The sequence below is a fragment of the Coenobita brevimanus genome, chromosome 51 (assembly GCF_032717465.1).
Source record: "Coenobita brevimanus isolate Jiangsu-jjx chromosome 51, ASM3271746v2, whole genome shotgun sequence".
Lineage (NCBI taxonomy): Eukaryota > Metazoa > Arthropoda > Malacostraca > Decapoda > Coenobitidae > Coenobita > Coenobita brevimanus.
Genome location: NC_137004.1, coordinates 9345319 through 9359681, shown reverse-complemented (window position 1 = coordinate 9359681; position 14363 = coordinate 9345319). Strand labels below are relative to the sequence as shown.

Here is a 14363-nt window from a genome sequence, read left to right as displayed (position 1 = left end):
TTCCTCAGCTTAGGAGTGTTGTAGAACGTTTTTATTCAGCTTAGGAGAGTTTAAGAACGTTTTTATTCAGCTTAGGAGAGTTTAAGAACGTTTTTATTCAGCTTGAGAGAGTTTTAGAACGTTTTTTTTCCAGCTTAACAGAGTTGTAGAACATTTTTATGGAGGATAAGGGATTTAGAACGGTTTTATTCGGCATAGAGAATAAAGAACAATTTTAATTTTCTAAGAGAGAACTAAGTCTTAGAAAAAACTTAGAACGATTTTAGTCAGCTTAGGAAAGACATAGCCAATTTGTTCTGCTTAAGAGAGACAGAACGGTTTTATACAACATTTGAGCGACTTGGAACGATTTTATTCAGCATAGTAAAGACAGAACTGGCGGGGTTAGGTGCATCGTCCATTGGTCTGCCACTACAGGTGCGATCTCCCATATTGAGTAAAGCTGTCTGGAGGTAGCAAAACTAAAATATAAAAAGCGTCATAGAATGGACGTAGTTGTGTATGGGGAATATTAGATTAGACTAGGCTATGGTTACGTTAGGTTGGTTAGATTAGGTTAGTAATCGTGTTGGGGAAAATTAGATTGTACCAGGCTGTGGTAATGTTAGATTGGTCAGATTGGGATAGTTGTGTTAGGATGTGCAAGTCTAGATTAGTTTGTGCAGGCACAGGCTCATTTAATGTGAACCTTTTTGACTGCAGGCTAGAATAAAATTGGACTAGGATAAGGAATAGATTGGGTTAGGCTGTGGTTGTTAGATTAGTTAGGTTAGTTTTGTTAGGATGTGGAAGTCTGGATTGTTATAGTAATAGTTGCAACCCCAGGCGCATCTGACTGCGACCCCAGTTGACTAGAAGGTATTTAACTGATATACCGATAACTTGTCATGGTTGGCTACTAACTTGCACTGTAGGGTATTAGGAGGTAAGTTGCAGTAATTATGATATACCATTGTTTCCCTGTTAATTGTTGCATGGTAGGATATTTTTTTTAAAATTAATAGGCAGGTATTACCATATTTTTGTTTATTATAGAATATAGGTATTTATTTTATGTAGGTACGGTATTTATGTATTTTTGTGTGATTTGAGACATGTAGGCATTTTTTTTGTTGGTGTTGTATACCGTAAGTGTTGCTTACTTGCTTAGTATGACGATTTTGTGAATAGCCTAATTAGAGATGCTGATGTTATAAGGTAACCAGTACTTTGCTCCAAATCAACACTTTTTTACATGCACTTGTGTACCATATTCCACTTAGCTACATATTTGTGCTGTTTACTTATTTTTATTACTTATCAATTTCATTATCTATTCGTTCTGTATATTTATAACGTTTCTTGATAATCATTTGCTATTTCATTTACATACTCGTTTTATATATTTTGCTATGTCATTTACATATGCAAGGCTTGGTGAATGAGTTTAGGAATGTGTGTAACGGAATCAACGGTGGGTGTAGGGAAGAGTAAGGTTATGGTCAGAGATCGGATTGAAATGTTATTTACGCCATTTTAGCTTTTTTATATATTACGTGTTTGCACTAAAATATATGACGGTAGAACTAAAATATGTAGTTTTAATCAGTGCTTTATTTCGGTGAAAATTCAGGAAAACAAAATCAGAAATGATACCAACCAATCCTGCATCCAAGGGGGACAGGGGTGGATTATCCCTGAAATCTATTGACATTTCAAAACAGTAGCTTATATAATACCGAATGATCAATTGATCGTATCAGCAAGCCATAAACTGACATTAAGTACATATACCGTAGCTAAAAAATGAGAAAAAAGGAAAGGAACATATGATTAACTTTTTGAATTAGCTAACAATTCCACCCTAAATAAAATTCTGGCTACAGACCTGTATACAAAACATAGTACTGTAAGATAAAGCTCAGACTGGAGAACGATTGTAAAAACAGTTTGTAACCATGATTTTGTTCAGATTTTCTTCTGTAAGACGCTGTCTTCTGTCAGTCATTACCAGAGATCTGATAAAAATGTTATTTAGGCCGTTTTGGTGCATCTTTAGCGGAAATCATAATTTATTTACTTTTTCTTTTCAAAAAACGTGAGAAAATATTTTTTGTGCTTGACATTTTCCTTATCTCTGGTTATGGTGTTTGAGAGAAGTGAAGTCGCTGAATGTACAGTGAGGCTGGATGAGGAGGAAATGGAAAATGTGATTGCGTGTAAGTACTTGGGTAGTGTGATAAGTAGGGATGGAAGTTTAGGGGGTGAAGTGCTTAGAAGGGTACAACAGGGAAGAAAGGCTGTTGGTTCTTTGAAAGCAGTGATAAGGAACAGGGATGTGAGCATGGAAGTAAAATGGCACTGCATGACAGTATCGTGATACTAACTCTAATGTATGGAAGTGAAGCTTGGACCTTGTTGGAAAGACGCAAGTCAAGAGTGAGAGCATTGGAAATGAGTTATTTGTGAGGAGCATATGGAGTTACATAGAGAGACAGACTGATATTATCCGTGTGGTTACGACCATGGTGGATTTAACACCCCCAAATAAGAGGAATAATTAAGAAAATACTATTCATTCATGTCTCTCGTCATTAGTAGTATTGCAACAACTAGTTCCTATAAAATCAAAAACCACAATCTATCTATTCATCCATCTATCCATCCATTCATTCATTCATCATCATCATCATCATCATCATCATCATCATCATCATCATCATCATCATCATCATCATCATCATCATCATCATCATCATCATCATCATCAGCAGCAGCAGCAGCAGCAGCCATCGAACTGCGAGCTCCGGTGAAGGCCTGCTTAGTGAAACTGTTGGGAGGCGAGTGTCAGCCACCTTGTCGACCACCTCTTCTATGTAATGCACTAGCGGTCGTGCAAGTACCAACCGGATCCATTTAAATTTGATTTCAGGCCTCAGCGGTTGATGCAATGCTTGTACGATGGGTGATTGGTGGGTTTTGGCACTTAGAGAAAACGGCCGTGACAGCGACAAATTCAAGGGATAACTTGTTCATATGCAGACATTCTGTCTAACACTTAGGCATTCATATCATGCACTGTGTGGGTGGTGCCTCACTGACGTGACTGACTGTGTCTTCTATTCTCTAGGTGCATCCTTCAAGTTTGCTGCTCGTGCATATGAAGGCAGAAATACCTTGGAATAGTGGGAATTTGCCTTCACGATTTATGGAGGCGACTCCCGGAGCACAGCAGAGGAGATGCTCTCGCAACAGGATGGAAATTGCCCTGATAGGTATGGAGAAAGCTTTCCTGAAATGGGGGGGGGGAGATCAGAGGGACAGAGAAAGCAATGGCCCAGCAAAATAAGTGATAATGTATGTGTATGCAGACGTCCATTAAAATTAGAAGATGTAGAAGCAAAACTGACAGTTGCCTAACCCCCCAATTTTTTTTTTTTTTTTTAAACTGCCAGAGAGAGAGAGAGAGAGAGAGAGAGAGGGAGGTTTGGTATGGTTCAGGTAGGTTAGGGTTGGTTATGTTAGATGTGGTAAGAGTTGGTTGGGTTGCATTACATGTCTTCCTATCCGTTACATTAAAAAAAAAAAAAAAAAAAAATAATTTTGGTGCTAGCTAACCTGCTCAACGTCTGCATTTACTTATACTACTATGCCTTCATTCATTCTCTTTCACAGAAATTAGGTGTGGACCTCTAAAAGAGGTCCGGGGGTGGTGATGGTTGTTGTGTGCTTTGCCGTGGCTAGGTGGAATAGTGCCATGCAGTTATGCACGCACCCTCTTAACCGCCGAAGCAGTAAAGGGTGCGCCCTTGTCTCTTCAGGGCGTACACCACGTCCATGGCGGTCACGGTCTTGCGCTTGGCGTGCTCAGTGTAGGTGACAGCATCGCGAATCACGTTCTCGAGGAACACCTTGAGAACACCGCGGGTCTCCTCGTAGATCAGGCCCGAGATACGCTTCACGCCGCCACGACGAGCCAGACGATGGATGGCAGGCTTGGTGATGCCCTGGATGTTGTCACGAAGCACCTTGCGGTGTCGCTTGGCGCCTCCCTTGCCCAGACCCTTGCCGCCTTTGCCTCGATCAGTCATAGTGTCTACAGCTGCTGCTCAGACCCAGTAGTAGTGAGTGTCCGCTCCGCTCCCAGCACCAACAATAATGACGACTCCGCTCGCCAACCACCCTTATATAACCCTGTGTCGGTCGTGCAAGTACGAACCTTATCCATCTAACCTTGATTTCAGGCCTAGGCCCCACCCCAGCTCTCAGGAGGCCAATCCTAGAGAGGTGTCGTAGCCAGGTCACGGCACCGGGCATGCCAAATTTTGCAAGCAAACCAGGAATTGCATCGAAAAGGCATGAACAGTAAATCACCGCCATGTACATCACACCCCGACCATTCAAACGCCGCCAGTCCTGAGACAGGCGGCATAAAAGACCGCTGCCAGGCACGGCGCGCACTCTGCTGCCTGCCTCCGCACTGACAACATCTCCTGTTCCTGACTACTACAACAAGGGTAACAGCTCTCCGGTTTGCCATTGATCAAGCTGCTCTGCCCTTTTGTATCACGCCAGTGCTTGAGGTGTTGCTGTTGTTGTTGCTTGCCGCCATTTTTCAGACCACGCCTTGGTCTTCAGCCACAGTAGTGTATCGGGGTACACGCACTTGTGTGTACTCGCCCTGGTGTGGTTCTTTTTGCCTTCTATATTTCCTTTCTGGCCCTAGAGACCCCTGTTTAGAGTGGTACGAAGCCGAACTCCGCGGATTCCAGGCGCAGGCCTGGTTCACAAGGAGGCCCCTTAGAGGGGTGGTTATAGGAAGCCGCAGGGCGGGCCAAAAACTCGATAGGGATAGGGTTAGGAAAGTCCTTCGGGGCAATAGTAGGGGTGTCTCGTCCTCTGCTAGCAGGGGGACAGTAACCGCTATTGTAGGTAGGCTCCTTCCTGCGTTCTGGGTGATTGTACGAGTGCTTGTGAGTGTGCCTGTGTGTGTGTATCGGCCGCCAGCTATGGCAGGCCGTACGGCGCCCTCGCCAAAGGGGCCGTTGAAGACTCCGCCGGCTTCCCGTGACCCTAGGCTTGCTTCGAAGATACCAGTTCCGTCTACTAATCCTGGCAAGTCGTCTCTGCAGATGTCTGGGAAGCGATCTCGACATAGGTCTGGGAGCAGCGCGGCTTCTGGATCGGGTGGCCCGCCTCCAGCCAATACTGTGAGAGTTGGCCATGCCGGTGGATCTTCTGCTTCGGGTACTCCCCCTCCTGCCTCTGCACCTCAGCGCAAGGTGCTCCGTAGCAGTGCGGATGAGATGGAGGGAATCCAGCCTACAAATCCACCATCTTGTGCCCCTTCTCAGTCGCGTCCTGCCTTGCCTCCTACATCTGCGGCTGGATCTGGGGGTGTGCCTGAGTCTGTTAGGGATGCGGATGATGATTTTGTCCTGGTGGAGCGTGGTGGCCGCCGTCAGCGGCGGGCTCATGCTGGGGGGGATTTTTCTGCGCCTGCTCCGGCTCGGTTCACACCGCCTGCACGTCCATCGGTATCGGTGAAGGCACCGCCCCCGCCTCGCTCTGTCTTCCCAGCCTTCAGGGTGCCCCAACAGGAGGGTTTTGCCACGTCTTACGATGCTGTGGCAGCCCTGGAGCGTCGCTTCCCGGATCTGACGGTGGTGAATCGCTTTGGGATGGACGGCTCTTGCGTCCTCATCCCACAGACGGAGACGGCTCACCGCCTGCTGAAGCTTGTGGCGGAGGACGAGGCGGCGGAAGTCCGATTAGTGGAACTATCGCCAGGCGGGCAAACTACAAGGGCTGTGGTGATGGGGTACCCGCGCCGCATGCTGCTCGAGATCCTCAAGCGGCACGATCTCGTGGAGGAAGCGGAGCGGTGTCAACACCAGAGGACACACGAGGAGACAGTGCAGGTGCGGGTGACCCTGCGGGGCCCCCTCGTCCCCTCTCTCGATCTCGGCAACTGGGGGACCTACTGGCTCCGTCCCTACACCCCGGAACCATTGAGATGCTACAGGTGTCAGCGCTACGGACACCACAGATAATCATGCAACAGGCCGATAGTCTGCGGGATGTGCAGCGGGGCGCACGATACCACGCAGTGCCTCGAGATATTCAAGGCAAAGGAAACGGTACGATCCCGGTGCCCCAACTGTCAAGGTGCTCACCATGCATGGCACGCAGCCTGTCCTGCCCGAGTGCGCAGGGTGGAGCAGGGACGGGAGTCCCAGGTCTCTTGGGTGCAGGAGCAGCAAGCGTCCTTGGCCACGACGGTTCCTCCAGGAACCTTTGTTTGGGGCCAACAACGCCTTGCTCCGACAAACGCCGCCTCACCTGTGGTAACCAACGAGGACTTCCCGCCACTGCCAGGTGCGGCAGTCGCCGTCTCGACGGTGGCGGAGGTGCACGCCCCCCCGCCGACGGGTCAACCCAAACCACAGAGGGTTCCTCGTCCCAGGCCTCCTGCTTCTCCTGTGCCCTCCCCTCAACCTCAGTCACAGGTGAAAGGATCAACCGACCATGGGTTTGTTCTCCAAGCCATGGGGGAAATGATGATCGGCATCGTAGGCCTCCTGGCAAATGCACTTCCCCTCACCTGCCCCAAGGAGGAGCTGCTGGGTGCAGCACAGGCGTTGGTCTCAGGGGTACTGGCCAAGGTCGGTGGTGGGGTGGCGCTGGCGCAGCAACCCCAGGACTCACCCGTGTTGCGGCAGCCCCAGGGAGAGCCACAGGTGACACAGGTGCCCGCCGAGGCCCAGGGGAGCCAGTCAACCCCGACTCCCGAGGAGATGCGGGGCAGGGCCAGAGACAGGGGCCGCAGGGAGGGCCGCGGCCCTCGTGTGAGGAGGGCGTCGGAGGGAGAGCGGAACAGTCCGAGACCGCGTTCCCCCGTGGTCTCACGGGCGTCCCTCGGGTCGCCCCGTGTGTCGCGGGAGGAGGCGGGGACGCGACTCCGCCTCTCCCCAGACAGAGCATCCCCGACCCCATCAGAGTCTTGCAGTGGAACTGCGTCGGCGCGATGAGCAAGCTCCCACTCCTCCAGGAGATTGCTGCTCATGACCGGCCACATGTGTTTATGCTGCAGGAGACTCTGCTGGGGGAGAGGTCCCCTTTCCGGCTGCAGGGATACACCACTCATCTCCTCCCCCATGTGCGGGGTGAGACTAGGGGTTGTGCCATCCTTGTCCAGGACCACATCGCTTCCACAGTTTGTGAGCCTGCTCCATTCTGTGGAACTGATGTTGAGGTTCATGGTGTGCGTTTTCAACTTGCTGAGTCATCCCTTACAGTGTACAACATCTACCATGGTGCCAGTGCAGCCCTGGAGTTGGGGGACTTGTTCTCCCAGGCTACCAGGGAGCCTGTGCTTATAGGGGGCGACTTCAACGCGCACCATGACCTCCTGCAGTCCCCGCAGAGGTCTAATGAGGCAGGACGGCACATTGCATTGGTGTTAGAGGAGGTGGCTGGTGTGTCCTTGCTGACGGACCCATCAGGACCCACTCATGTTAGGGGGGGGCGTCTGGACCTGACGTTCGTGTCGGATCCGCTTATGGGTTCGGCATGTTGGTCCATACACCCCACCCTTATGAGTGACCACTATGCTATTGTGGTGGAGTTGGGGTTGGCTTGCCTCCCTCCCCCCGAGCCGCCACATAAGTGGGATGTGGAGAGGGCGGACTGGGTGGCTTTTGAGCGTGCCCTCGTCCGTCTTTTCTCCTCGTCCCACCACCCCTCAGACTTGGAGAGTTTTGCGGATCTGGTGGCCAGCGTCTTTGGGCAGGCCGCTTCAGAGGCAATTCCCCAGAAGCGGCGGTCCACAAGAGTTTACCGAGATGGATGGTTTTACTGCGACCGGGTCAGGTAGCTGAATAGGCGGCTGAATGCGGCGCGCTGCGATTAACGACGGCGTCGCGGCTCACCCCTGCGCAGGCGCTTAGAGGCTGTGTCGCGACACGTGCTGGTTGAAAAGCGTCGCATTCGGGAGGAGGCATTGGTTCGGTGGTGCCGGACTCTGGGTGCTCACACCACTCTCCGAGAGATGTGGAGGAGGCTGCGGTCCTTCACCAACCCTCGCCCCTCTCGTCCGCCTTCACACCCTGACCCGGTCTCAGAGGCTGACCGATTGGCTAAACACTTTGCGGATCGCTCTGCTTCCCACAATCTTCCGCAGTCCGTCGGGGCCACTCTGGAGGGGTTGTCAGACTCTCGTGCTGCGGCCGTCCGGGAGGCTTGCTCCCAACCTGATGAGGCTGACTGCCCCATCACGGTGGGCGAGCTCCTGGCGGCTCTGCGGCGCAGGGCCGACACTGCTCCGGGCCTCGACGGCCTTACGTATTCCATCCTTGCGCATGCGGGGGATTGTGGTAAGGCGTGGTTGCTGGATCTGCTCAATCTCTCCGGGTCTTAGGGGCTTTTGCCGCGGTCATGGAAGACGGCTGTTATCCACCCCATCCCGAAGCCAAACGACCCAGGTGCCATGCGCCCCATCTCCCTCCTCAGTTGTATTGGCAAGACAGCTGAGAGGGTGGTGCGGGCGCGGCTGTCGTGGCGTCTGGGGCCGTTACACCTGAGGATTTTTGCATATCACCGGAAACGTAATGCTGCACAATGTCTGGCATCATTCCTCGGGAGCTTCGGGGTCGAGTGGGAATGGCTGTCTTTCTTGATCTCGAGAAGGCGTTCGAGCTGGCTAATCCGTTAGTCATCTTGAGCGGCCTTGTGGCTCGAGGGATCGGAGGCAGGCTGCTATCGTGGGTCAAGGATTTCTTCCTTGACAGGGCTGCTAGCGTCCGCTTTCAAGTAGTTTTCCCCGGCATACTCCCATCCAAATGGCACGCCGCAGGGCAGTGTGCTGAGCCCTATCCTTTTCAACATTCTCGTTGAAGGGTTGTTGGATGTGGAGTATGGCCGGGGGGTCACGCTTCTTGCTTATGCGGACGACCTGGTTCTAGTCTTTTCAAGGAGAGACTGCTACACACAGGCCAATGAGGCCCTCTCGCGGCTCTATCGACGGTCGGCGGAGCTGGGGTTGAAGGTAAATATGGCGAAGACCCGCTATATGCCTTTTGCCCTCAGCCCGCCGGCCTTCCTGATGCTGTTGGGAGGACACCCTCTAGCCTGTGTGACGACCCACAAATACCTGGGGGTCTGGATGGACTCGGGGCTGAAATTCGCCTGTCATGTTAGATACCTGAGGGAGAGGGCTCGATCTCGGATGGCGGCTCTCCGCTTCCTTTCCCGGAAGAGCCTGGGGGCCTCTTTTGAGGTCCTCAGAACCTTCTATATTCATGCCATCCGGTCGGTCATCGACTTCAGTGCTATCTGCATGACAGGCTTGGCCCCTCAGATAGCCGCCTTGCTGAAAGTGGTTCAGAATGACGCAATGAGGATAATGCTTCATGTCCCCATGTGGACACGTCTAGTCAATCTCCGTTTGGAGTGCGGCCTCCCCTCGCTTCGGGGTAGGGTCGTGCTCCGCGCTGCTGCGGTCATCTTGCAGCTTGTGCAGCATAGGCCCCGGTCTCGGCCCTGTTTAAGCGGCTTCTTTTGCGGCCGCCTGATCCTTGCCCGCGCAGGGACTGGGTCCGTGGGTTGGTTGCCGCGCTGCATGAGCTGGGAGCGGCCACTGGTATTTGCAAGGAGCCTGACACGCCCTGTGTGGGCTACACTGAGCCACCGCCCTGGACGTCTCCGCCTATTCAAGTCGTCGTTCCGACTGCTGGCGGAGGGCGAAATGCTGTCCCTGCTCTCCTTCGGCGGGAGGCCTTGGCGCGGATAGAGGCTCTGCGGCGCCCAGCATCCGCAGACTACTATACCGATGGCTCGGTCTCTGCCGACGGGGCTGCGGGGGCAGCCTTCGTATGCGGGCTGCGGTGGTATCGTGGCGCGTCACACAGGGTGTGTCTGTCTTTCAGACAGAGCTTGTGGCCATATTGGGGGCACTGCGGCATGCAAGCCAGCATGCCTCCACCCATGTGGTGGTACATTCTGACTCACTTTCAGCGATTCAGGCTGTCCATTCCGGATCCCTGGGGGACAACCCCCTCCTCCTATCCTCAATTTATGTATGTGCGGCCAGAGTTGTCAGTGACGGGGGTCGGTGACCCTCCACTGGGTACCAGGCCATGTAGGACTCAAAGGTAATGAGCATGCGGATCAGGCGGCGCGGCTGGCGTGCTCGCTCCGGGAGGTGTCTTTTGTCCTCCCGAGCGGGACGCATCAGATCCTTCAGCCGCTCAGGTCCACTGTCATGCGGTGGGCCCGGGAGGAGCATCAGGTTTGTGTGGCAGAAGGCTCTCGTTCTGCTACTTGGTACGCGGCGGCTACCCGCTGTGAGCCTCTGCCACCACTGCCTGATGTTCCCAATGCTGTCCTGGTCCACATTCATCGGATGCATCTGGGCTTCCTGTGCTACAGGCAGACAGCTCTAGCCCGGCCGGACCCGTGCGACTTTTGTCTGGAGTTGGAGGAGGAGCCTCTCCTACATTATGTCCTGCGGTGTCCGGTGACGCATGCCTTCCGATCCTGCTTGGCCCGCACTTTTGTTTGGTCCGGGGAGGACCTGCGGGACGCCTCCGCTGTGATTGCGGGGGTCCCTCTCCCCACTTTGACACGGGTGGTAACCTGATACCCGCCTCCTCGTTAGTCTGTCTATGCCAGTTTGGCATGACCCCTAACGGGCTCCAATTTGCCCGTGCCTCGGCCTCTGGGCCGGGGCGAATATCCCACCACCACCACCACCACTGCGCGGCGCGCCAACACTCTCGCTCTTCTCGCTCGCTCAGTCACGCTCAGCCATGGCTCGTACCAGGCAGACTGCACTCAAGTCCACTGGGGGCAAGGCCCCTCGCAAGCAGCTGGCCACCAAGGCCGCTCGCAAGTCCGCCCCTGCCACCGGCGGCGTCAAGAAACCCCATCGTTACAGGCCTGGCACTGTGGCCCTGCGTGAGATCCGTCGCTACCAGAAGAGCACTGAGCTGCTTATAAGGAAGCTGCCATTCCAGCGTCTCGTCCGTGAGATTGCCCAGGACTTCAAGACTGACCTGCGCTTCCAGTCCTCTGCCGTCATGGCTCTGCAGGAGGCGTCTGAGGCCTATTTGGTCGGTCTCTTTGAGGACACCAACCTGTGTGCCATCCACGCCAAGCGTGTAACAATCATGCCTAAGGACATCCAGCTGGTCCGCCGCATCCGTGGCGAGCGCGCCTAAGGCGAGAGGCCCCTCACCTCGATCGAAAGAAATCTCGGCCCTTTTCAGGGCCAAAACCCTTTTTCAAAGAGAGATGATGACAGACCCTCAGTTTAGGTTTCCATATATCAGCTCTTGCTTTTCCGCACACACACACACACACACACACACACACACACACACTTACGGACGAATGAACTGTACTTATATACTTACATACATGCATTCATTCATTCATCCTTTTTTCAATCATTCATTTACTTATTTTTGTTTGGGGGGGGGAGGGAGAACTTGCCTATTCGTTTATTTCCTTGGTTGATGTGTTGTTGACGCGCATTTTTTGTTGTCGTTATTTGCGTTTCTTTGACTTACTCAGCGATTCACTCACGCCCTCATAAAGGTACACAGGTTTGCACAACGAGAAAGGCATTTCCGCTGCATATTAGGAGATGCTCTCTATCCGTCATGAACGCAAGATGAATCCTTCATTTACAATGCTGGAAAAAAAAAAAAAAAAAAAAATGAACCCATCGATTCTCGCCTGCAGTTGTGCGTGTGTCCGTATGTTTATACTGTACGTATGTATTTGTGTGTCTTTGTGAGCATGTATGTCTGTGTGTACGGACGTTTGAGGACACACACACACACACACACACACACACACACACACGCACGCACACAGACGAATGAACTATACTTATATACTTACATACATGCATTCATTCATTCATCCTTTTTTCAATCATTCATTTACTTGTTTTGGGCGGGTGGGTGGGGGGGGGAAGGGAACTTACCTATTCGTGTATTTCTTTTGTTGATCTGTTGTTCACGTCGCAGTTTTTGTTGTCGTTATTTGCCTGTTTCGTTTACTTCCTGACCGATTCAGTCACGCCCTCATTCCCGCTGCGTATTAGGAGATGCTCTGTACCCGTCATGAAGGTTTGACAGTGGCCACGAACGCACGGTAAATTCTTCAGTGAATATACTGAGAAAAAAAAAAAAAAAAAAAAAAAAAAAAAAAGGGAACCTGAACCCATCGATTTTTAACTGCAGTTGTGCGTGTGTATGTATGTATGTTGTATGTTTATACTGTACGTATGTGTATGTGTGTGTCTTTGTGAGCATGTATGTCTGTGTGTACGGACGTATGAGGGCTTGTGTGTATGTGAGCATGACTTAGTGTGTACGTACATGTGTAGGTCACTGCGTACATAGTATAAATGTATTTGTGCACATGTGTTGTTGTATGTACCTACATTTTATAGGCTGACATGAATAGGCATGATACGATGTCATGCATGTATTTACTGTACGCCTGTTGAGTGGGTTGGTTGGTACAGGCGGCCTAAGAAGTGCCGGCGGAGTATCCATAAGTTTTCGGTCAGCGATAGTGTCCCTACTCTTCCTTATATCTGTACGGGGTGAAGCCTAATACGTAAAATTGTTACAAGAAACAACAAATCCATGACCAGTTATCTGTATATTTCAAAAGTATTGTAGGAAGCAGTTGGTTCGTTACGATAATAGGAATTCCTAAACGGAACTGAGTGATATTTCACAACTGTCGCTCAGGCAGAGTCGGGAATAAATATGTTGTGGAGTTCAAATCTAGCATGGTAACAGACAGTGACGTTTGGGTAGCGTAAGACTGAACAAAAGGGAGCTTCAATAAACATTGGATATGAATAAATATTATGTAGAAAATAATTTCCGTTACAATACTAGGGAATAATTTAAAGTCATTTATTTCCGTTTCCAATGTCTCGGTGGACGACGACAGAAAGCGGGAAGGAGGCGTAAGCCGGTAAGCTATTTTAAATGTTTCGGTCAACACGCACGAAAGGAGATAACATTCACTCAAGGACATGCAGTTATTACACTGCCTTTGGCCAGTTTCCCACGAAGAAAAATCTCAGGATTATTTCATATAAGACAGGGGGCTATCAAAAAAAAAAAAAAAAAAAAAAAAAAAAAAAAAAAGGGACTGGGAGTTTTAGGCGTACCGGCCACCGCGCGCGAAGTTAATACATTTCACATTCATTCAAATCGGGAAAGATAACTAAGTGTTACCATCTAATTTATCACTGCCTCCTGTTATTCATTTTACATCATTATTTGTACGATATAATATATACGATTATTTGGCATGACGTGATGAAGGCATTGAATGTTTACCTCTTATTCACTGTTTTCCTAGAACGCATGGCAGTGGTGAGTGACCGAAGCAATCTGACACTGTGCCGTCACTTCTTGGGGCGACGGTACGTTGTTGTTGGTTGTTCAGATGAATAAGAAGGCCCGCACGCCCCTATTTACTCTTTTATTTTGACTCTATTGTTTTAACCCCCAACCCTAGTTCAAAACATTTCGATTGTGCCTACGTACCCATCCCAAACCACCGTTGCCGAAAAGAAAGAGAGAGAGAGAGAGAGAGAGAGAGAGAGAGAGAGAGAGAGAGAGAGAGAGAAAGCTGATAAACCAGAGTTCCTGAGTGGAAAATTGGTAAGTCTGTCTTTCCCCTTTTTATCGAAAATCTTGTGGCTCCGATTGGAGCCGGAAATGTTGAAATGGCCAAGAGTGTAACCTCTCTACTTTGAGGAGGTGTACTTGGTGACAGCCTTGGTGCCTTCAGACACGGCGTGCTTGGCCAGCTCGCCAGGGAGGAGCAGCCTGACGGCCGTCTGGATCTCCCGGCTGGTGATGGTTGAACGCTTGTTGTAGTGTGCCAGGCGTGAAGCCTCTGCAGCAATGCGCTCGAAGATGTCATTCACGAAAGAGTTCATGATAGACATCGCCTTGGAGGAAACACCGGTGTCAGGGTGGACCTGCTTGAGCACTTTGTAGATGTAGATGCTGTAGCTCTCCTTCCTCCTACGCTTCTTCTTCTTGTCTCCCTTGGCAATGGCCTTCTGGGCCTTGCCGGCCTTCTTAGCGGCCTTTCCGGAGGTCTTGGGTGGCATGGCGGCGCCGAGTCAGACGGTATGTGCACGGTGCGGGAGCGAGCGAGAGACTGAGTCGACATGGGGGCCGCGTTCGTTCGTTCGTTTAAAGTTTTCTGCACCTTTAGTGCAGGCCGGGCCATCTATTAGCCCGGTTTGTGTGGGAAGGCTTGTAAAGTAACTGGGAAGATGGCATGTCACTGCGGTGCCCCTAGGGCTTAGCAGCGCATTGCGTTCTTCTGCTGAT

The 14363-nt window shown here is 51.1% G+C and overlaps 3 protein-coding genes across 3 annotated transcripts; 1 reads left to right on the top strand and 2 right to left on the bottom strand.

The window, feature by feature from the left end:
- Positions 1-3758: 3758 nt before the first annotated feature.
- Positions 3759-4070, bottom strand: LOC145400137 (histone H4-like). Its single transcript, XM_080272650.1, has one exon. The coding sequence runs from the start codon at positions 4068-4070 to the stop codon at positions 3759-3761; it is 312 nt and encodes a 103-aa protein (XP_080128776.1).
- A 6717-nt stretch (positions 4071-10787) lies between these two features.
- On the top strand, positions 10788-11198 carry LOC145400058 (histone H3-like). Its single transcript, XM_080272560.1, has one exon. The coding sequence runs from the start codon at positions 10788-10790 to the stop codon at positions 11196-11198; it is 411 nt and encodes a 136-aa protein (XP_080128686.1).
- Positions 11199-13765: 2567 nt separating this feature from the next.
- Positions 13766-14137, bottom strand: LOC145400057 (histone H2B). Its single transcript, XM_080272559.1, has one exon. The coding sequence runs from the start codon at positions 14135-14137 to the stop codon at positions 13766-13768; it is 372 nt and encodes a 123-aa protein (XP_080128685.1).
- Positions 14138-14363: the final 226 nt, after the last annotated feature.